Source organism: Equus asinus, chromosome 22 (genome assembly GCF_041296235.1).
Source record: "Equus asinus isolate D_3611 breed Donkey chromosome 22, EquAss-T2T_v2, whole genome shotgun sequence".
Taxonomy (NCBI): Eukaryota; Metazoa; Chordata; class Mammalia; order Perissodactyla; family Equidae; genus Equus; species Equus asinus.
The window spans coordinates 45,158,612-45,183,120 of record NC_091811.1 but is presented as its reverse complement, the minus strand read 5'-3'; the positions used below and the strand labels follow the sequence as shown (position 1 = coordinate 45,183,120).

At 37.3% G+C, this 24,509-nt stretch overlaps 1 protein-coding gene across 2 annotated transcripts in view; it reads left to right on the top strand.

The window, feature by feature from the left end:
* GXYLT1 (glucoside xylosyltransferase 1) overlaps positions 1-24,509 on the top strand; it is a 46,468-nt gene that overhangs the window by 12,531 nt on the left and 9,428 nt on the right. For both annotated transcript variants that reach the window (XM_044756017.2, XM_070494229.1), the window contains 5 exons: positions 6,546-6,717; positions 9,521-9,646; positions 13,020-13,271; positions 18,958-19,081; positions 19,708-19,880. In XM_044756017.2, the coding sequence (XP_044611952.1) occupies positions 6,546-6,717; positions 9,521-9,646; positions 13,020-13,271; positions 18,958-19,081; positions 19,708-19,880 (847 nt within the window). The remainder of the gene's footprint in view (positions 1-6,545; positions 6,718-9,520; positions 9,647-13,019; positions 13,272-18,957; positions 19,082-19,707; positions 19,881-24,509) is intronic.

Here is a 24,509-nt window from a genome sequence, read left to right as displayed (position 1 = left end):
CCTTCCTGATGCCTTAACTACGAGTTCATCACTTCTTATCCAGCTCGTATGATCTCCCTTCCCTGCCCTCCTCTTCTCCCTTCTCTGTATCCTCTGCATCACTGTACTCACCACATCTGTTGTAGTTGTGAATCTCTATCCACTTCTAGACTGTTGATTTTGCATGTAAGTACCACCTGGTGTTCATCATTTACACTCCATGCCTAGCAAGGTGCTTGGTAACCAGTAAATAAGCAATGATTTTCCCCAGAATTTCCAGGCTAGCTTGGATGTGTATGTGTAGTGAGCTTCCTTAGCAATCTTGACTTTTTTTTCTATTTTAGAAATTAACATGCCCTGTAATTAAATCTTTAAAAATTCTGTGTTTTCACAACAGGCTGTAAATTGTGTGAGGTTAGGATTGTGGCTTTCTTGCTTATCCCCAGTGTCTAGCATATGAAAGGAGTTTAAATATTCATTAAAAAGAATAAATTATCTCACTAAATTGTGTCCTACAAATTATATGGATTTTAAGCCTGCGCCAGCATTGTATGAGTGTGCTGGTGTCACCATAACCTTAGCATTAGTGGGAGTTAGAATTTTACCACTGATTAGGGTAAAATGATAGCTTATTATTGGTTTATATTTCATTATTTGGTGAACATATATCCATATTTACTTAACTTTTTGACCTTTTATTTATATTTTCTGTATTGATATTTACCTGTTTTTAATGCTTATTTTATGAACCCTTAGAATGATATATTCTCCTTTTGCCATTGGTTACAGATATTTTCCTCATTTGTTTCATTTTTTTATGTTATCTTTTCATTCTGCAATATCTTAATTTTAGTATTATTTTCAAATTCTGTTTTAATGTACTAATTTTTCTATGACTTAAGCTTTTAAAATATTTGATCTGTCTTTTTATAGTGGGAATTGATTTTCAACTCACGGAGTCTGAGGTTATAAGTGATTTAGTGTTACCTGTATTATCTCGAGTGGTCCTATGCTAGTTTTAAGAGAGAGATTTTTACAGATTATTTTAAATTGTGTTTTAGCGATAGATACTTATATTTCATGTTGAACTTTTAAATTCTCTTTTTTATGTTTTGTGTGAAACCCTGAAGAGTGGTTTTTTTAGGTATTATATTTGTTTCAAAAGTGATTTATATACCACTCTTTAAAGTAGTTTTACCTAGTATAACTAGGTAAATTCATACTATTCAGCACAACTCATCTTTTATAGTAAGAGGAGAAACTTTTTTTTTTTTTGAGGAAGATTAGCCCTAAGCTGACCTCTGTTGCCAATCCTCTTTTGCTGAGGAAGACTGGCCCTGAGCTAACATCCGTGCCCATCTTCCTCTACTTTATATGTGGGATGCCTACCACAGCATGGCTCTATAAGTGGTGCGTAGGTCCGTACCCAGGATCTGAACTGGCAAACCCAACTGAAGCGAAACATGCAAACTTAACTGCTATGCTACCTGGCTGGCCCAGAGAAAGATTTTTTTTTTTTTTCCTTTTTCTCCACTGAGCCCCCCGGTACATAGTTGTATATTCTTCGTTGTGGGTCCTTCTAGTTGTGGCATGTGGGATGCTGCCTCAGCGTGGTTTGATGAGCAGTGCCATGTCCGCGCCCAGGATTCGAACCAATGAAACATTGGGCCGCCTGCAGCAGAACGTGCAAACTTAACCACTCGGCCACGGGGCCAGCCCAAAAGATTTCTTTTTAAGCTATACATTAAAGAAATTGTTATAAGTGTTTCTGAATATAGTTTTCCATTTTGTTCAATGGCAAGTTTTTAAAGATAGGTTCATGGCAGTTATTTTTTAGTTTGGGGAGATTGTTATCAGAAATTTAATTTGTTTAGTTTGACTTTATATACTTCATTAAAATGCTAATTTCTAGTTCAAATATTATTATACATTGTTTCTTTTATAGAGAAAACACTAGTTTAATCATAGGCTAGAAGAACGCACTGGAAACTTAATGCTGTCTAAATAAAAAAATAGAAGAAAAATTATTGTGATGCCTTTATAGCAGAACTGTTACTTAAAATAAATCTGTTAACAGTGTTTGTATTAGAATTTATCATCCAAAAACATTCTTTAAGTAGTAACTTTTTTTAGATTCCCTCTCAAGTTTTTACTTTGGTCAGTTTCAAATCTGCAGAAGTTAAAAGAATAGTGTAGTGAACACACTGTGTACCCTTCACTAGGTATTTACCTGTTATCAGCATTTTGCCACTTTGTTTTTTCAGCTAAACCATTTGAGAAACAGTTGCAGCCATTATGACACACACCTAAATGTTCAGCGTGTATCACCTAAGAACAGGACATTCTCCAGTATAACCGTATCACTTCAAGTTATTTAACACTGACACAATATATATTCATGTTCCTATTTCCTTATTTTCCTATTATGAACTTTATATCTTTTCTTCCTCATTCAGGACCCAGTCAAGGTTCAAACGTTGCATTCAGCTGTTAGGTCTATTTAGTCTGCTTTGCTCTAGAACAGTTCCCCAGACTTTTCTGAGGGGAGGTGGTGGTGGTATCTTTTGTGACATGATATTTTTGTTTTGTTTTGCAGACTGGCCCTTTTTCTGAATTTGCCTGTCTCCTCCTGATTACATTCAGGATTTGGGGCAGGAATACTGCATAAGGGACACTGTGCTCTTCGTTGGCCCTGCCATCAGGAGGCACCTGATGTCTTAAGTTTAATATTATTGGTTGTTAAGGTGGTGGCATCACATTTCTACACTGTAATAGTATCTTTATCCCTTTTGTAATGTGTGGGGATAATATCTTGATACTCTGTGGTTTTTACATCCATTAATTATTCTTGTTCAAATCAACTATTACAATAGTGAATGCAAAATAGTGGTTTTTGTAATTCTGTTATTCCTTCTATATTTATTTGTTGGTATTCGTCTTTAAAGAAGGATTCCCCCACCCCCTTACCCCATTTTAGACTCATGGATTCATTTTTTTAACCAAATGTGCTATCATTCATTACCATCATAATTCCTATGTCAGTTGGCTCAGGTTATGCCAAATTTAGCCATGGGAGCCCTCAAGTATTATCTGTGAATTATCTGAAGACTTTCTTCTAATCATGTATCTGTGGAAAAATTGGTTTGAATGGATGCTTCCCTGTAGCTCCTTAGAAGGTCTTAGTTCTCCCTTCCTCTCGTGTAGGAGCTTACCTTAGATGTCTTCCGGCTGCAGTTGTTTCCTGTCCTTGGGGTCTGGGGATAGGGTGGTGGGCAGAGACATCTTCAAAATATGTTTTGTGTTGTCAGTTTAGGTCTTGAAGTCTGTACGGTATATGATACTTTTGCTAAAAAGGGACACATAACAGAAAAACAAGTGCAGTGTATTTGACCATATTCCTTCCATAGAAATTGCTGGGTTCAGGTGATGGCAGTGTGGCTAAAACAAGCTAAAATGCCTGGGAGGAGTCGTCCCTGGGACTGATTGTAGAGGGATGGTTTTTTTTCCTTGAAGAACATTTGACTTATTTTTCTTTTCTGTTTTACAAATTTTATTTTTATTTTTCCTTCTTCTCCCCAAATCCCCCCAGTACATAGTTGTATATTCTAGTTGTGAGTCCTTCTAGTTGCGGCATGTGGGATGCCACCTCAACATGGCCTGATGAGCGGTGCCATGTCCGCACCCAGAATCCGAACCAGTGATACCCCGGGCCGCCGAAGCGGAGCTCGTGAACTTAACCACTGGGCCACGGGGCCCGTCTCTGACTTATTTTTCTTAAGAAGGTTTATTATACTTCTTGTCTCTGTGTAGAGAATTCTGTGCAAAACAACACATGACTGTTACGGCTTCATTTTTAAATCTCTTGACTTTTACCTCTGGGGCAGGATCTAGTTACGGCCGATTAAGCGATCAGCCCGTTATAGCTTCTCAAGTCTTGGTGCTTTAATGAGGACCTTTATGCCATCATGAGAAGTAGGATCTGGAGGCATTCACCTGAAGGATGATGAGATAATTGAGAGCTCTGTGCAATTATGTCTCGATTGCCTTGTCTTTTACTTGTGTCATTGTGGCTTCCACTGATTTAAGATGAACTGGCTTCACATCCCGTTGTTATCGGTATAGAAAGTGTAGATGTCTAGTCTCCGCTCTGATACAGTTTCAGTGTCATAAACTGAGGGGCTTGACAGAAAAGAGGGGAATGGATAGAGGGTGCAGACAGGGGAGGAGGTACTACTTCTTTCTAATTGCCGTCAGGGGAAAAGAGTGGAGAGCTTTAACAAGACCCAGGCTTGTGCTGAGACTAGCTATATGGAAGGAGAGGCACAGGGTGGGAAAAGGATGAATTCCATGGTAACTCTGTCACAGATGACGTCTGCACAGTCAGAGAGCCGTGTGCAAATTTACACGATTGTCCCCTACCTCAAACTATTCGTAAAACTCAATTCCTAGTAGATTAATCTAAATTTTAAGGGCAAAGTACATACCTAATATTATATCTTAACTTAATGATAATCTTAATATCTTGATGAAGAATAAGATATCACCACTGCTTCTGGAATAGTCATAGACTTCTTGCAACAACAACACTTTATTTGTGACTTCTCCACCTAATACCATTAACAAAGTGTATAATAATATTTAATTTTGTGAATTATCTGGGGGAGGATTCTTTTTCTTAAAAGCAGGGTTTTTAAAATTGTTTTTAAAGAACCTCACCTATAGAACAATTGGCCCTTTAGCCTGAACAAATGGCAAGTTCTCAAGGTATTGAGGAGTCTAAGTTTCCCTCCCAGGAGAGGGATCAGGGAATGCAATGACCTCACTGTTTTCTAGGGTATAATATTTCAGCTGAAGAGCTTTTCTGCTCCCCTGCTGAAGGCTGACCATTACCAGTAATTGTGTATGTGAGAGATGTCCCACGTGAGAGAAACGAACCCATTTTCGGGCCTCAGGAACCCAGGCAGACTGGAGTAGCATCAGTCAACTGCTGTTGTAAACATCTCCAGGCCCTTCACTAAACAGGCTGGTTAATTGGAATGGATAGATCCCGCAGTCAAAGCAGGAGCACATTATATATATATATATATTCAGACTTAATTTTTTTTCTATTAATATAAAATAATTCCAAATGTTTTAATGTTAAAACATTAAGATATGTGAATTTGATATTCAAGCATGTTTTATATAGTCCCTTGTTTGTATTTAATATTACTTAGTATGATTTTCTGTTTCCTGATATCCTGGTCAATTGAGGAGCACCCAGGAGCAAGAGCAAGATTTTCCTCAGGAAACACTTCTAGGTCCACTCTCACACAGGGACCTGTGAATACTCAAGATTCCAAAGTCCTGTGCTAACGACATAACTACAGTAATTTTAGCTTGTAAATTTAAGAAAAACGATTAGTCACCCATCCCTGCTACTGTAAATCTCAGTAATGTCTACATTACCACTGTTAACGTTAATATAATTTCTAATTCTTACACATTTTACAGAAAGCATCTCTGTAAGCAAAAGTTGAGTTAAAGTCAAATTTGCGTGTTTCTGGGTCAGACTTTTGTACTCTATAATACTTTAATGTGGTACTAGTTTCATGTTGTCTTTGTTTCTTGCATTCCTTTAGCTGTCAGTTCCAAAAAGATGATTTTATGCCATAATTACAGATGAGATCTTTATTTTATATTATAAATCTATTAGTTCATAGCAGTGCAGTCACACATAATTAGTCTCCGTGTTAAGAGAGTCTGGCGTGGCCTGGACAATGACTTGGGTTGAGGAATCTTTCCTTCCCAAAAGACATACCAGTGTTTGATTAGTATGTGCTAGCCCATCCCAGGAATTTTTACCTCTCACTGATTGCTTGGTAAATGGGACCAAATGTGTGTCAGTGACAAAAGTAATGTAAAGGAAACTTTTTCTCGTAATCAACATGGTTGAAGACTGGACGTAATACTGAACTATTTATGGGTGAATTTATGTCTGGGTTTGCTTCAGAATGACCCGTTGGTTCGTGGAGGGGAGTGCGGGGAGGTGTTTTAGATGAAATAAGAATGCCTTGGAATGGATATTTGTTGCAGCTGGGACATGGGTACATGAGGATTTATTGTATTTGCTCCACTTTTGTGTTTAGGATATATATATATTTTTTGAATAAGAAGTTTTTTAAAAATTTGAAGGGGGACCTTCAAATCAGTGATGCTCCCTTTCTCAGTTGCGGAGTTGCAGTGAGGAGTAAGCCCTGATGCCCAAGGACGTTCAGTGAGTAATGAATTAACTTCTCACCTGTACGTCTAGGTTGGCACTGGTTATGTCCCGGTCTTGGGAGAGCTGAGAAAATAGTCATTTTCTGTGTTCTGTGGTTGCTAGGGAGGAACATATGCTGAGAAAGGCTGGTTGAGAGTATAGAAATGTACAATTGATTCAACATTGTAACGTGGTAATCTGATGTGTCTTTGTTCTTTAAGTAGAAGTTTCAAACTTCAGTTTTTGAACATGATCCAAATACCACGTTGTAAACATGTTACCCTATACTAAAACTGTTGGAAAATGTGGTTTTCTTTTCTATTAGGTACAATCTGAAAATACAGCCCGTTGAGAGAATGCACCTAGCTGTAGTTGCCTGTGGTGAAAGACTGGAAGAAACTATAACCATGTTGAAGTCAGCTCTAATTTTCAGCATCAAGCCTCTTCAGTTCCATATTTTTGCAGAAGATCAACTACATGATAGTTTTAAAGGCACAGTAAGTATCTGAGACTTAGTCAAGACCGTAGAGCTGACAGTTTAATGGTATGCTATAACAGAATGTTATTCCATTCCTGCATTGAGCAAAAATATTTATTCTGTAACTCTGCCCTCCTAGAGTGGGAAGTGCTCTCTGCTACCACTTCAATCTGAAGAGTCCAGATCTAGGATCTAAGAGGAAGGTTTGTTTTTGAAAAGGAGTAGGCTACTTAAAGTCCTTTGCCAAGCTTGGAGGTTTTGTTTTACTGACTGTAGTTCCAGGATGTTTTAACTGAGAAGTCCTATGATTTAATTTTTTTCCTCTCCTTGGCTTGGGAGTATCTCAACCAGAGTGTGCACAAAGGTTTTAATTCTCTTTTGAGGGGAGGGAATTCTTGATTGACAATATGGAGGGAAGTGGCTTCTTGCTGTAATAAAACAAAGTTCTTTATTTTGGTTGGTATTAGTTACAATTAATTTGGCTGTAATGGCAGAAAATGCAAAATAACAGTGGCTTAAATAAGATAGAAGTTTATTTCTCTTTCACATAAAAGTAGGCAGTCTGAGGTATGTGACAACTCCACGTCTTCAGAGAGTCTGACTTCTTTCTTGTGGCTGAGCCATCTTTAACATAAGGCTTCTACCTCATGATCCAAGATGGCTAATCATGCTCCAGCCATCACACCCATATTCTAGCCCATGTGAAGGAGGAAGGACTGAAGAAGGGCAATCCCCTCCTTCCTTCTAAGGGCACTTTCCAGAGGTTGCCCGTGACATTCCTGCCAGTATTTCATTGGTCTGAACTTAGTCATGTGACCATACCTAGCTGTGAGAGTTGAAAATATACCCTTTAATCAGGGCAGCCACGTAACCTCCTTAAGATCAAAAAAGAAAAAAATACCATGCAAGAAGAGGAGAACAGATACAAGGGAGAGAACACATAAGAAAAAGAAAATTCACCTGAAATCTCAAATCTCACTACCTTTTGTTCTGAGATTGGTGGTAAAAATGGTGATAATGACTATCTCCCCCCATCTCTGTCTCTGTCTACATTAAATTAACCTTTGAAACTGAATTGAATTTTTATGCTTGGTCTAACAGCAGGAAAAAAAGTGTATTTCATGATTTTTCATCATTAGTTCATTTTGCATATTGAGTGAAAAATACAACTTGGGACCTCAAGTCTTTTAGTTTTCTGCCAAAATCCTTGATTCCTAGAGGTATAAAGTTTTAACTATTTAAAAATATTTCTAGTATCTGTATTTTTGAAATGTACTTTTGTGGTCTTGATCTCTTAATCTGGATTGTTTTCTAAAATATTAACTGATGAATTAATCTGTCTTAACAGTTCAGAGAATAGCAACAGATTGCTACTAACTGTGGAAACCTTTGAAAATGTAATAAAAAAGTAAAATAAATTTATAGCTTCATCTTATATGCATCCTCTGTGTTGTATTCAAATCTGGCCGAGTTCCCGCTTGTGTACTATATACTATATGGTAAACTCAGTTTAGCTCTCGTAGTCAACTCTAAGAATCTTTGGTTTTGCTTGTGATGAAAGAGTGTCAAATATTTGTGGAATATGCTTTTACTGCAAACAAGATGATTAACTACTAGTGTTAAATAAAAAGTGACTAAGATTTCATTTTGAAATTGATATTGAAAGGATCTTTACGTGATTTATAAATTGCACAGGGAAACTAACATGCTAGTGTATTAATTACCAGAGACTTCAAAGCAGAGTGTTGGAAGTAAAGATAGTGCCTTAAACTATGGCAGAAGGCACTAATGGTTTTAAAAATTACTTGAACACAGTAATAATGCAAAAGAAGGACATCTTCAGTCTGTTACATAAACTACTTCGTTTTTTCTCCCCCTATAAATAATTTGCAAATGCTCTGTAAGAAACTTGAATCAACAATTCTGTTGAAGCAACCTTGATAGGTAATACTTAACTCAATTTGAAACAATTCAGTATCTTGAAATGCATTCAGGACACCAAAGAGGAAACGTGTTCATTATAGATTTTCAGATCTATTTTCCTTTTTGTAATGATTTTTTAAAAATTGGCATTGGGGGCTGGCCCCGTGGCCGAGTGGTTAAGTTCGCGTGCTCTGCTGCAGGTGGCCCAGTGTTTCGTTGGTTCGAATCCTGGGCGCAGACATGGCACTGCTCATCAAACCACGCTGAGGCAGCGTCCCACATGCCACAACTAGGAGGACCCACAATGAAGAGTATACAACTATGTATAGGAAGAAAAAGGAAAAAAATAAAATCTTAAAAAAAAAAAAGATAGTAGAAAAAAAAATTGGCATTGGATGTATATTTATTAGAATATTTTATTATCAGGAATAGCCATGCATATTAAAACCACATAGATGGATAAATATTTTCTAATCAGTTTCATATTGGTCTGACTTGGAATGTCAACATTTTCTCCGTCATACATCCTATGGGGATGAAATTAGTGCTTAATTTTTCTGAGTTTCATTTGTCTGGGGATTGGAGGAGTTGTACATCAGATAAAGTTGAGGGGGATGGACAACTCGCAAGGCTCTGTCAACGCCCTGATTTTGTGATTGTTATCTTTATAACTTTATTGTGCCTCAGATCTAAAGGGTGGAGTCTTTCTGGCATATTACTATCATTTTAAAGTTTTGAATGAAAACAAAATGTTGGAAAGAAGAATCTGGCTTTCTCTTAACTGTGTACAGCATAAAATGTATAATATTTTTTAGCCTTTTTTGTTTCATAACCTGTTGGTTTATGATTTTACAGAAAAAATTGAAACAAATCTGAACTGAGTTATTTTTTTTTTTTAGCTCGACAGCTGGTCATTTCTGCAAACATTTAATTATTCGTTATACCCAATAACTTTTCCAAGTGAGAATGCAGTGGAGTGGAAAAAACTCTTTAAACCATGTGCTTCCCAGAGATTGTTCTTGCCAGTAAGTTTTTTCCCCCAATGTTCTTTTTTTTTAATCTTGCTTTTACACACAAGTTAATGAAGAGTTACATATAAATCCAGTTAAATAAACACACATGTGTGATTTTCCCTTTGAATGTTAAGGGAAAAAAAACTTCCTGTAGAACAAATCAAAGCTCTAATAAAAACCTCTGTTAAAAATGAAAAATGTAAACAATTTCTGTTGAAACACTATATCTTACATTATAATTTATCCAGTTGCTATAAACTGTTTTATCTCTAAGAAGGAATAGAGGTTGTCAGATCTTAATGGAGCCAAGTCTGTTGCCAGCAGAAATGCAGTGACAGTCGGGCCGGCCTGGTGGTGCAGCAGTTAAGTTCACATGTTCTGCTTCAGTGGCCCGGGGTTCACCAGTTCAGATCCTGGATGCGGACATGGCACTGCTTGGCAAGCCATGCTGTGGCAGGCGTCCCACATAGAAAGTAGAGGAAGATGGGCACGGGTGTTAGCTCAGGACCAGTCTTCCTCAGCAAAAAGAGGAGGATTGGCAGCAGATGTTAGCTCAGGGCTAATCTTCCTCAAAAAGAGAAAAATTAAAAAAAGAAATGCAGTGACAGTATCACCTTCAGGTTGCAGACTACATTCATAAATTGGGAAATGTGGTAGATTGCATCTTTACATAACCATTGCTGTCCTGTACCAACCAAGCTAGCTCTTTCTAACTGGTATTTTAACAGACACAAAATTTAAGGCGTATGACCTCAAAGGGAGATGGGAACCATTTATTCAGTGGAGCTGTTGTTTGATGGTGTTCTCTGGTAGTGATAAGCCCTGATTATCTCTTTATAATCTAAAAATATTCAGAAGCAAGGTTCTGTCTTCTATTTTAAATTGATTTCACCCATAGTTTTAAAAATCGCAGTGGTTGTTAGGACTACTATAGTGTTAATGTAAATGTAATGCAAATTACTATTAAAATAGTAATGGTAGTAGACTCATTTTAAGAAGCTCACAAGTTTCTAGAAAGTATATAAATTATGGGAAAGAAACTTCAGTTACTTGTTATTATTAAGTGGATTATGGCGATTCTTAGCTTATTAAGAATATAGTTTACTGAATCCACGATGTCAGTAAGATTTGAAGTTGGTATAATTTTGATAGCTGAGTCTGCCTAACCAGTATCTTTGTTGCTGTGTGTAAAAAATTTGAATCCTAGGATCTTTCTCACTCTTCTCTTCCATTGTAAGGAGCACACAAATAAAGGATTAAGATTGGGAAAAAACCTGAGAAGTTTTACGTACTTCATGGAGGCTTTTATAAAAAAAATTTTATGTTGAATTGTTGCAGTGTCAGATTCATTTAATTAGTCTTTGAGAGCCTATTTTCTCCCAAGTATCTGTACTAAGTGTTGGGAGTATAGAAATGGACAGGTTTCCTGTTTTTTGTTTTTTTGGGTTTTTTTTTTGAGGAAGATTAGCCCTGAGCTAACATCTGCTGCCAATCCTCCTCTTTTTGCTGAGGAAGACTAGCCCTGAGCTAACATCCATGCCCATCTTCCTCTATTTTATATGTAGGATGCCTTCCACAGCGTGACTTGCCAAGTGGTGCCTTGTCCACACCTGGGATCCGAACCGGCGAACCCCGGGCCACCAAAGCAGAACATGCGCACTTAACCACTGTGCCACCTGGCTGGCCCCAGGTTTCTTGTTTTTGTAGAGCTTATTGTCTGAGGTGGGAGACAGACGTTAAACAAACACAATATGACATTAACTAAACACAAATATGTTACTGAAAATAAGTGATGAAAGAAACATGAGGTCACAGCCATTTCTCTTCCTTTTTGTTCTACATTATTAACAAGTTTAATTGTTGATGATGTGATATAGAATTTGCTAGATCATTTAATGATGTAATCTGGTTAAATTCCTAAATGGAATTCTAAATACTAAAGTAAAATACTTGAAACCTGTCGAATTGTCCTCATAATTCACTGTTACTTCTGCATCTTTTTAGCCAGATTTAAGTAAATTGATGCTCTATTTTTCTAAGGGATAAATTTTTTTACTGAGTTTCTCTTCCTTTGAAATAGATGAATTAAAATAACTAATGTAAGCTGTGCCATCTCCTTCTTCCCCTAAAAGGAACCACAGAAGAACACTGACGTGGTTATTATTTAACCTTATGTCTGATCTCCAGTTGGCAGTGGCTCCCAACGTGAACTTAGAGCTTTATGCACATCTTCCTAGTCTGCCAAGAATACAGTGATCTGTCAACACATGATGTACCATGATACAGAAGCAGAATGTTGCTATAAACACAATTCTCCCCAGTTTCTTCTCCCCTGTAAAAAAGAGAGAGAAACGTCCAGACACATAGCCACATATCCTTTTAATTGGAGTCTTTGAACAAGTGACCCTTCCTTACTCAGGCTCTGTGGTCAACCATCAGATTTTTTTCACAGCCTCGTGTTGCATCAGCTGGTGGGGGAATGGGGTGATTTCGGCCTCCTAGCTGTGTATTAAGGCGATGGCTTAACTTTAGCTGCAGGAGGGAGCAGTTTTGAAAAAGGAGCAGAATGAGGATCAAGCTCTTATTCTCATATTCTTAACTAAAAAGGTTTAGGTTAGCTTAATCACTGAATCTTGCTAACACCCTGGGAATAGGCAGTAAATTTAAATTTGCAGAAGTTGAATTCTAAAGTCGGTGGGTAAGGCAGAAGTAAAAAATTACCCTCAGAAATCCCTGTGAAAGGCACATGTTGGAGATTTAACGTCTTCCAGAAAGTAACAACGTAGCCAGTCTTTCTTCCAAGACAAGTCTTGTCTCTTTACCCTTGCTAAGTGCACGCTTTCTTTGACTTGGGAAATAGCACAGAAATAAGAGACGGACTCTGGAGCTAGGTGGTCTGAGTTCCAGTTTTGGTTCTACCATTTACGAGTTGAGACCGAAATGATATAAAGGTGCCAACCATTAGTGTTACTGGCTGAGGGGACAAGCTCAGAAGATCTTCATTTGCCTTGGTTTATTTCTGTATTGATCTCAGGAAATTAGGATTTGAAATACAAATTCACCTAAGTAAATGTTATTTTCCGTGATGAAAAACATTTCCTTCCTGAATATAGCTTGTATTTTATTTATTCTTCCAATTGTTAGTGTTGAGTTTTTGTTCTGATTTGTCTTCATAGCTTTTCTTTTCTAGAAATTAATATAAGGATTAGCATAGTATCTCTCTATATGCTGTTGTAAGAAGTGACAGATTTAGGAAAAATTACTTTTAAATATTACTGTAAATTAGCTTGGCTCTTAGGTATATCTTTTGTAATTAAAGCCTCTTTTATGTTGTACATTAAAGAAATAAAATTATGGTTAATAATTCGAATATCTCTCCTCATAGTTAATCCTGAAAGAAGTTGACTCACTATTGTATGTCGACACGGATATCCTTTTTTTACGGCCCGTTGATGATATTTGGTCTTTACTAAAGAAATTCAATTCCACGCAAATTGCTGCCATGGCACCAGAACATGAAGAGCCTCGAATAGGATGGTATAATCGCTTTGCCAGACACCCGTACTACGGAAAGACTGGAGTGAACTCTGGGGTTATGTTGATGAACATGACTAGAATGAGAAGGAAGTATTTCAAGGTAAGTCACTGACTCGGGGTTGGTTAATGTGCTCCTTTTTTCCCTCCAAATTGTTTGGTTTCCAATTTAGTTTCGTTTTATTGAAAGCAAGGGGGAATGATTCAGAATTTTTCCAGTTATGTAGAATAGTTGAAGAAAAGTTTGTTCCTAGTGTTCTGTTTATTAGAGCGTTACAGCGGGTCACACTAGATGGCGTGACAATGAAGTAAAACAACAACGCACTAAGTGAGCATGGTCTTCCTGGATTGTTGTTCCAGAGCAGTTGTGCAGCCCCAGAGTACTTGAACCTAAAGTATGGAGTATCTTGGGGGGAAACAGAGAGTTGTGGTTAAGAGTTTAAGACTTTGGAGCCTGTTGGCCTGGTTCAAACCATGGACCTTGCTCAGTAACTCTGGGGCCTTGGGTAGGTTCTGCCTGTCTCTGGGCTTCAGTTTCCTCATGTGTGAAATGAGGATGATGGATAACAGTACCTATGTCGTGGGGCTTTTGTGAGGCTTGAATGAGTTAGAACAGAGGCTAACACATAAGTAAACATTGGTGCTAGTGGAAGTGAACTTAAAAAACTACCCTGCATGTTCCTCGTCACTCAAATTGTGGTGAAGAGTTGGTCTATTTAAATGCTCTGATTGTGCATTCTGAACACATGAGCGTGTTGTTCTGTTTACCAGTCCATGTCAATCAATGAGTTTTATATGTGCTGAGTTTTAAGTCATTGCCGTTTGTGGGCTCTGGAGTCAAACTGTTTGGCTTTTTGTTTAGCTTTGACACCTGTGCACTATTTAACCACTAGCCAGGTAACTTTCAAACGTCAGTTCTCTCAACTGAAAAACAGGGATAATAAATGGACTTACCAAAATGTCAGTTTAAAAGAGATCCATTTAAAATGCTTAGCATAGAGCGTGGTGCAACATGAGTCCTTAAATGTTAGCTAAGAATAGTGACTTCTGAAACAGCAACATAGACTTACTGTTTAACCCTACATCTAGTTAGGACTAAATTAAACACCAGGGGATATTATGTCTTTTACAGTTGACTATTGATGTATATTTGTGTGCATATATATTTGTCAGATAGTTTTCTTACGGCTTCGGGTGGGCCAGAATTTACACCAGTGTTTATTACTCCTTTTCTGCGTGTCTGATTTAAATCTTCACCTCCTTTAGAGTTGCTCCTCTTACCTTTGGTACAGGCAGCAGTGCTGTTTGTAGCCATGACCAGCCACACCCGGACATTTCAGTCTTAGGGCAGATCATTGCCATCACTCTTACCTTCTGTACATCTAGTAAACCTAGCTTTTTTTTTTAGCTTTCCCATTTTTCTGAACCTTCCTGAAACCTTGATTTCGTTTCAGTTTTGTGTCCCACAGTGGAAGGCATTAATGAGGGCATTGTAACCTGTGTTCTTGCTCAACAGTGAACATCTTTCTTAAATTACCCACTTGTTAATATATCTTGAATTTCGAAATTTCATGTACCATAAAGTTTTACTAAATAAAACAGATGTTGTAATGCCATCAGTTTTCTTCCTTTTCTTATTGTTAGGCTCTATGTACAGTAATATTATACCAGAAGATGGTGCTGTAAGATTATCTGCTGAGGAATAATGTGACTTCTCAGTAACTCTTCATTGGGAGTTCATAGAATTATGAGAAGTTTAGTGTTGCAAAGAACTGCAGAGATAATTTAGTGTAAGACCATTATTTGATTTTTTTTTAAATTTCAGAATACAGCTGTATGGTTCAAATCTATGATTATTTTTTACTTACTTTTTACTTATTTAAATGTCATTCTTAAATGCGTTAACAGTTTCTCCCCTCCCCTTCTTCTTTTGTCTGTGGCGTGTTCTAAACCAGCTAGACGTGCTAGACATGCAGATAGGGACATTAAATAATTTCTCAACTTTCAAACTTTTGTCTTCTTCTGTGTAGAGAAAACTACAAGAGGCATGACAGTGAATTAATTCAGTAGGCACAGTTTCCTTCGTACCTACCATCCCTGTGTTCCAGACAACCCTGTTCTTGTCTAGTAGGAACAACGCAGACTTGCTTTATTTCCAACTATTATAATTATGATTGCTGAGAGGTTTCCACACATTTTTTTGATTTTTATTCCTTTGTTCATATATCTTTCTTTGTTTTTCCTGATTGTTTTCCAGGCTGTATCTGTAGCAAACATTGCCTTGTTTTTTCCTACTAATTCTACAATTTCTGGCACCAATCTTAAATTTTAGAGCTCCAGTGATATAACTGAATTACTAATAATTTCCCAAACTGTTTCCTAGAGATCCATGAATGTTGCCCCATGGTTCTTATCACATGAAAAACTCCAAGACTCCCCATTTAGGATAATGGCCATATTTTAAATTCTTAGTTTGCTTTGCTGTCACCCAGTCCGTACCATTCATGACTGTTCAGTTCCAACCTGATGTATTATAGTTATATATCTTAAAAAAGTAAAAATTCTGCTCTTTTGTTCTTTGTTTCTCATAATGCTTGATAGACAATGATACAACACCTGTTAAGCTGTTGCTTTGTATTTTGTGTTGTGATTGTATTCGCAGTGTTGCATCCCAATGAGGATATTTCTTAACCTTTTCTATTTATTGGAGAAAACCCAAAGAATATAAATAAGGCATCTTGAGAATCCTTTCCTTGTATATTTACTGTACCCTGTTCATATCCTGCTATATATTACTTTGTAAAGTAATTTTTGTCTATTTTCCCCACCTATTGAGGGCAGAGTGTACAACTTCATATTCAAAATATTTAGCACAGAGTCTAGCATAAAGTAGAGACTCAATTAACAGCAGAAGACAGACAAAAGTTTTAGAAACCAGGCTATTAATGAATCATTGAAAAATATTGGGGAAGAGAACACCTTACCATGAGGTGGACATGATGGTTGTTTTTACGTATTTGAAAGGTGTATGTGTTAGAGGACTTTTACTGTGTTGTATATACAGCTTATGAGAGCAGAATAGTAATGGACATCTTACCAAAGGGATAGAACTTTTCAGAGATGATTGGAGTAACTAATCTTTGGGAATTGGTGAGTTCCCACTTTCTAGCATTGTTGGAGCGTAATATGAACAGCCAGCTGTCAGTTTTATATTTATGTGTAAGATAGGCTGATAATGAGTCCATCTATTTTCAAAAGCATATGTAATTCTGAAAGTGAAACTAATTGATGTTAATGTAATACATGTGCTTTTTGGTAGTAGGTTTGCTAAAAATAGTAAATTAGAACTACATTTTTTTAAAACTAAATCATGCTTATAAAAATTTAAACAGGTCATTGTATGTAGAGTAAAAAGACAGGTTCCCCCCCTTCACACACCACTATCCCCAATTTCATTCCTTTGCCCAAATGACATTATAAACTTTGCTGTATATTCTTCAGACCCTTTAAAAAATGTGTTTTGAAACAGACATACATGTACATTATTACTTATATATAGGATCTTTGTATATATCTTCAGCTTGCTTTTTTTACTTGGTAGATATATAATTGACTGATTTTTATGTCAGTACACATAGTCTATCACACTTTTAATGTGTGTAATATTACGCAGAATGGATGATTTGGTTTTATTGTTTGTGTGTACTAGTATGAAGATGTCGTTATATGGCCGAAAAATATCTCATGTATTTTAACTTGTACTTCCCTGACTGTGCTACCAGCGTGGATGAAAATCTTTTCATGTGCTTTTTCACCATTTCTGTTTCTTCCTTGGTGAATGGCTGTTCGTTCACATCTTTTGACCGTTTGTCTCCTTGGTTCTTTTCTATTTCTTATTGACTTAAACTCCTTTTATATATAAAGCCTCTTTATTAAACGCATTTTTCACGGTTTTTCATTGGTTGTCATGGACATTCGAGGTTCTGTCATGAGCAAATACTACTAGTGTTAGTGCTTCTTGTCAAGTACTTTTCTAGCAGGACTTTTCCTTTAAGTTGTAAAAGGTTTTCACCCCCTTTGACTTTTTTCCTAAGTCTGCACTAGACCTTTCCTTTTGTCTTTCATTGATTTTTCTTTGACTAGATATGTTTCTTGGAATAGATGTATATCCCCATCTGTTGACTGTATTGCTGGTTTTTGTCCTCGTGCAATTCAAATTTTCCTTTTCAGATCCTGAGAACACTCAGTTAACATGCTCAGTGACTCATCATTCAATAAAGTATTTTCTTATTTCCTTAAGTAAAACTTTTTTCGGTCATTTTCCAGATTTTTTTGGGGGGGGAAATTTCTGATTATTTTATAATTACTGTGTGTACTGCATTCTGAGAAACTTCACACAAGGGTAATACAATTATACAGATCATGTTTCGTTTAAATACGTAGAGTTTTTCAGGAATTCTGGCTTTTCTTTCTTAAAGAATAGATTGTTTATACTCCCATCGAGTTTATCATATATCCTAGAACAGCTTGTAACAATGTTTTTCAAACTGTCTATGGAGAAGGATCAATGTTTTAAAAATATATAATCTGTCATGAGCAGATACTTCTGTAAAAATGATATAAATAAGTTACTAGAAAAAATATTAGATTCAATAGACATAAAATTATTCTGTTAAATTGCTGTAAAAGTTTCTAAATCTTCCTCTTAATTTCTGCGCTTAATCTGGTAGAGGATATAAAAATTCATTGATCAGCACACTGCAGGCTACACTTTGAGGAATACTGGCTTAAGTCCGGAGAGTTTGAGTCGAATATGTCCAAAAGGCTTAGTATTCAGCTCCACGCCTTCTTACCCCAGATGCACACATCCAGAGCTCTCTTTCAACTCTGTGGTTTCCTTAGGTATTTGACGCTGAGTTTTAAAATAATGAGGTGGGAGCAATTCTATGGAGGCTGAAAAGGCACCTGATGAAATTCAGTGTCTTTTTTTTTTTCTTTTTTTTTGAGGAAGGTTAGCCCTGAGCTAACTACTGCCAATCCTCCTCTTTTTGCTGAGGAAGACTGGCCCTGAGCTAACATCCGTGCCCATCTTCCTCTAGTTTATATGTGGGACACCTACCACAGCATGGCTTTTGCCAAGCGGTGCCATGTCCGCACCTGGGATCCAAACTGGTGAACCCCGGGCTGCCGAGAAGCGGAACGTGCGAACTTAACTGCTGTGACAGTGGGCTGGCCTGACCCCAAGTATCTAGTTTTGATGTATCAATTTCAGATGATCTCTTTAAGATGCCAATTACAAAAGATTAGCAAATCACTGTAAGAATGATAGTGATCATGGTAACAAAATTAATAGCTAACACTGAGTATGTACCATGTGCCGAGTATATATCTATTATTATTATATATTAATCCTCAACAACTCTGTGACAGAGGCACAGACACTACGTCTAGACGTATGACATATGTGCTAAAACTAAAACTATTTAAGGTGAGGTCACAGTCACGGTGCTGAGACTATCACTACTTACCGTTTCCCTTTCTTTCCCAGTGTTTGTTAGTCTTATCACTTTGACGTGCTCCTTCACAGTTCTTCTTTTGTTACCTTCTCCACTCCAACCGACAGACTTACTTACATCTAGGTTTACGTTAGGGTCACTTGGTTTTGTAGCAAAAATGTACCTTTCTCCTTGTCACTCTGTAGTGATTGCTAAGGGAAGAATGAGAACTGTCATTTTGCTGCCATATCAAACCTGGAAGGCTGAGGATCTTTTTAATGTATTTACCAACAGAATGACATGACCACTGTGCGACTACGATGGGGAGACATACTTATGCCATTGCTTAAAAAATACAAACTAAACATCACATGGGGTGATCAAGATCTGTTGAATATCATATTTTTTCACAATCCAGGTAATCATTTAAATTTCTTTTATTCTTTGCATTTGTAAAAAAATATCATAGTAATATTTTGTTAAAAATGAAGAAATGCATTTATTTGATTTTGGTTTATATTGATGGTTATCACTATGTTTAAGACAGAGTACAAGCATACCTTGTTTTATTGTGCTTTGCTTTATTGCACTACACAAATATTACGTTTTTTACAAGACCTTCCAGCAGCAAAAAGATTACACCTTGCTGAAGGGCCCAAATGGTGGTTAGCATTTTTTAGCAATAAAGTATTTTTTCACTAACGTATATATGTTGTTTTGTAGACATAATGCTCTTGCACACTTAGTAGGCTACAGTGTAGTGTAAAAACAACTTTTATATGCACTGGGAAACCAAAAAATTTGTGACACGCTTTACTCATTCGTTTTATTGTGTTGGTCTGGAACCGAACCTGCAGCATCTCCAAGACATGCCTGTAAAACTTTTCTTGAATATTGACTCAGTAGGAAGAGATCTAAAGGCCAGACATCTTTTTCACTACTTTAAATCTGATCGTGTAAGAGCTGTGTTTTTAAAGTTTTTGCAAATGTTAACTCTGTGAAATTAGGGTTATTTACTTCGTTGTTTTGTCTTTCTTCACCTAGAAAGCCTTTTTGTCTTTCCATGTCAATGGAATTATCGACCAGATCATTGTATATATGGAAGCAATTGCCAAGAAGCAGAAGAAGAAGGAATCTTTATTCTTCATGGGAACAGAGGTGTTTACCATGATGATAAGCAACCAGCATTTAGAGCTATTTACGAAGCACTGAGAAATGTAAGCATTTGTTTTTTTGTTTCTTTTTTTTAACTTTTTATGTGGAAATACTTCTAAGTTTACAGAGAATTTGCAAGAATAGTACAAAGAATTTCCATATCTTTTACTCAGGTTCATTAATTATTGACATTTTACCACATTTGTTTTATCGTTAGTTCTCTCTCTCTCTACGTTGTTTTTTTCTGAGCCATTTGATTGTAAGTTGCATACATCATGCTCTTATATCCCTAAAAACATTGGTGTGTTTTCACTAAGAACAAGGACATTCTCTTAATACCACAGTTCAGATATCAAACTGAATTTCAGCAAATTCAGTATTGATGCACTACTTTTATCTCCCATCCATATATTTTTATTCTCCTTTGATCTAGAACAGTTTCTCCATCAGTCTTTGTCTTTCATGACATTGACGTTTTTGGAGAATAGAGCCCCTTCACCTCCTTTTTCTTTCTTTTTTTTTTTTTAAAATATTGGCACCTGAGCTAGCATCTGTTGCCAGTCTTCTTTTTTTTTTCCTCCCTTCTTCTTCTCCCCAAAGCCCCCCAGTACATAGTTGTATATTCTAATTGCAGGTCCTTCTGATTGTGCTGTGTGGGACGCCACCTCAGCATGGCTTGATGAGCAGTGCTAGGTCTGCGCCCAGGACGCAAACAAGTGAAACCCTGGGCCGCTGAAGCAGAGGGCACAAACTTAACCAATTGGCCATGGGCTGGCCCCTTCACCCCTTTTATTATTAGAATGTTCTTCCTCTTGGCTTGTCTGATTTTCCATATGATTAGGTCCAGGTGTGCCCTCCTGGTCGAATACTAAGAAGTGATGTTGTGTCCTCAGGATATCACAGTCACCTTTGTCTCCGTGCCCCTCATTGGTGATGTTGATTTTGATCATCAGTCTAAGTGTTCAGTTTCTCCACTGTTTAGTTATTTTTCCCTTTTATAAGCAGTCTCTGGGGAAACACTTTAAAATCATGTAAATAACCTGCTGCTCATCAAAATTTCCATGCTAGCTTTAGCATCCATTGTTGGTTCTTGCTCAGACTAGTGTTTACTATGGTAGCTGCAAATTGCTGCTTGTCCAACTGTAGCACTCCATCCACATGCAGCTTTGGCACTTGGCCTTCTGCTGGAAGGAAGAGCCCTCCCTTTTTGCCCATTTTTTGATCTATACATTATCAGTATAAACTCATCATACATATTTTTTCAATGATTTATAATGCATTATTCCATTTTATTTATGTTGATGCTGAAGTTGTTCCAGCTTTGGCCATTGGGGGCCCCTTTCGGCTACCTCTTGTGCCCAAAGACATATTGCCATCATTATTTTGAGTACCTCCTCATTATCTGTCACTACAAAATATTTCAGGCTCATCTTGCTATGCCTTCCCTGCCCTAGTCCTGAAATTAGCCATCTGTCAAAGGAGCTCTGGTTCCTGATAGTGGGCTCTTGGAGCCAGGCATGTTCAGTGCTACAAGAGTGTCTTCGCCTCCAAGCCCTTTCAGTGACATGACAGAGCTAGAAATGTAAACACACACCTGCGGTCATGTGCTCACACTGACACCTCCATTTCCATCCCCCCAAGCTCTTTCTTGTCTTCTCTTACTCTGGTTTCTATGTTTTATCTCCTTTCTTACACAGTTAGAACATAAAACGTTTCTTCATTTGCTTAAGCCTACAGTAGTACAATTAAAATAATTTCAAAAATGCTCCATTCATACTATTATCTCTGTGCCCCTCTTTGCAAAAACCAACTACTAAAAAGTTCAGGATTCGTTTCCAGTCTTGCCTCCTGCCCTCCCCTGCTCCCAGACAGGGTGTGTGCTCAGTACTGTGTTCAGTTACTTGTGTTGGTTCTGCTGTCTTCCCTTTCAGTGTGGTTATTTCATTCATTTGAAATACAGTTGGGTTCATTGTTTCAGTATGCTTTCAGTTTTAAGGTTTTTCTCCTCCCATCCTTGTTGATTTAAGTTGAATTCGGTATGTGGAGTATTAATATACTTCAAAAAGTCAAAACAATGGGAGAGTTTCCTCGGGAGTATCACTCCTTCCCCATCCTTCCACCCCAAACCCCCGTCCCACAGGTTACCAGTTTCATTGTTTTCTGGTCTGTCCTTCCTGTATAGATGAGCAGACACATGTACATTTTGTAATTCCCCTTTTCTTACTCAAAAGGTGGTATACTGTTTATGTTTATGTACTCTTTGCTTTTTTCACTTAAAATATTCTGGAGATTCATGCATTTATAAATACCTTCTTTTTTTTTTTTTTTTTTTTTCTTACAGCTGTATGTACTCCATCTTATACATGTACTGGTTTATTCAACCAATCTCTTCTGTTTGAACATTTTGGTAGTTTCCAGCATTTTGAATTATACATAATACAGCAATGCATGGCCTTGCCAGCTGTATGTTTGTGTTGCAGGGATTAGCGGGTTGAAGATGCTGTCTATTTCCCCTACATAGAGATGATTTGCATTCCTGCCAACAATTTATGAGGAGGCCCATTCCCCACAGCCTTATCAATGGAGTGTATTATCACGCTTTTAAAATTTTGCCATTTTGATGAGTGAGAAATGGAATCTTAGTTCAGTTTTAATTTGTGTTTCTCTTATGAGTGAGGTGAACATCTTTTTATACGAGCCATTTTTATATCTTTTTTTGGGTGAATTTTCTTTCAAATCTTTTACTTATTCCTATAGGTTTTTAAAAATAGCCTTATTGATACATACTTAGTATACCACAAAGTGCACCCATTTCAAGTGTATAGTTCAGGGGTTTGTAGCATCTTTACAGCAGTGCCGCCAGTCCTCAGGAGGGAGTTTTGCTCTTTACACCCCCTCCCCGCCAGTTGTTGCAAGTTCTTTGTATATATTAGCCATATTAGTCCTTTATCTGTGACATCTCTTGTAAATACTTTCTCCCAATTTGACTTTGTTTATGGCATATCTTGCCATGCAAAGTTGCTTGTTTTTTAAAATTTTTGTGTAATCAAGTTTAGCAACCTTTTTTTTTTTTAAAATAAGTCATAATTAGAAAGCCTTTTTCTACCTAGACTCAGGTTATTGAAAACTTCTCTTATATACTCTTTCTTTATTATTTTGTCCTCTACTCAGTTTGTCAATTTGAATTTACTATTTTGTATCGGGTGAGGAAGGGATGTAATTTTATCTTTCTCCTAATGGCTATCTTGTTGTCCCAGCGCCATTCATTTAAAAGTCGATTTTTAACCCAAAGATTTGAGATACTCACTTCATCATATACTAAAGCTCCACTTGTAATTTCTGGATTTTCTGTTTTGTTCCATTCGTCTGTCCGTTTGTGCATTACCACCACACTATTTTAATTAGAAAGGCTTTGTTCTATGCTTTAGTATCTGATAGGGCTACTCTTTCTTTGTAGCCTGTCCTTCTCAGTGTTTTCTTAGCTATTGTATATTTATTTTTCCACAAATATCAGCTCTTTTAACTACATAAAAAAAACCTATTGATATTTTCCTTGGGAGTCTATCAGCTTCACATATTAACTTGGGGCTGCCGACATTTTGATGGTGTTGAGACATCTTAATCAAGAATAAGGACTATCTTTCCACTTGTGTCTTTCAGGAATGTCTAATAGTTTTCTTCGTGTTGATTTTGAACATATCTTAAGTTTGGGCTTAAGTATTTTAACTTCTTTGTTGCCTTTGTAAATGAGGTTTTTTCTCTTTTAAGCATTTGCTTTATGTTGAGTTTGGGAAAAAATTATACTGTCTCTCCCCCACCCTGCCCCATTTATCTGTTCTTTTTTTCTTGTTCTTACAGCCCCTTTTTGTGTAGTAAAGTGGGTTGATAGGAAGAGACGATTATGCTTCACATACCTCTAGAATGATGCATGAACCAGGTCTCTGAATATGTTGGGGACCAAGAGTTGGGGCAAATCCACATGAGGATTGGACTTAGGATTTTTCTAAGTGAGCTCTATCACTCACTGTCCAGGCAGCTGATTCACTGATACCTGGGAAGAAGTGAACGTGCCCACACATCTCTCACATGGATGTGCTCTCTGTTCTGCTAGACTGTGCCTAGTTATATGTGGACATGAAGACAAAATATAAGTCCATAATAGGAGTACTAGTTTGATTTAAGTCTAGGGGTCAGGAGAAAAGTTGGTAAGTTGGTGCCCCTATTTGCTAGATTCTTATTATTTACTAATGACTAAAAACCTCTGGTCTAGTATAGCCTCGTTAGTAGGAATGAGGGTAAGAATACTTAACTGTAATCCACTGTGACAGAGACGGTACCAGAACTGTGAAAGAGTGTCACAGTATTCACATCTGAGGCCAGGGAAGGCCTCATTGCTGAGGAGGTGTTAGAAGTGGGCCCTGAAAAATGAGTGAGAGTTTGCCAGATGAGCAGAGGCTGTGTGGGCTGAGATCTGCCTGGGGGAAAGACTCAGGGGTTATGAATATTCCCCAGGGAGATCAGGCGCTGCATGTTCACGGTGTGACCGGAGTGACGGGTGCAAGTAAGGGTGGCTGGGACCGCGGTGGGGATGATGTGGTGAGGTGATGATCTGCAGGGGTGAGGAATTGGAGTTTCTGCCTGGAAACCAGCATTTCTCAAACTAGACAATAGACAGAGTGCTAACAGCATTG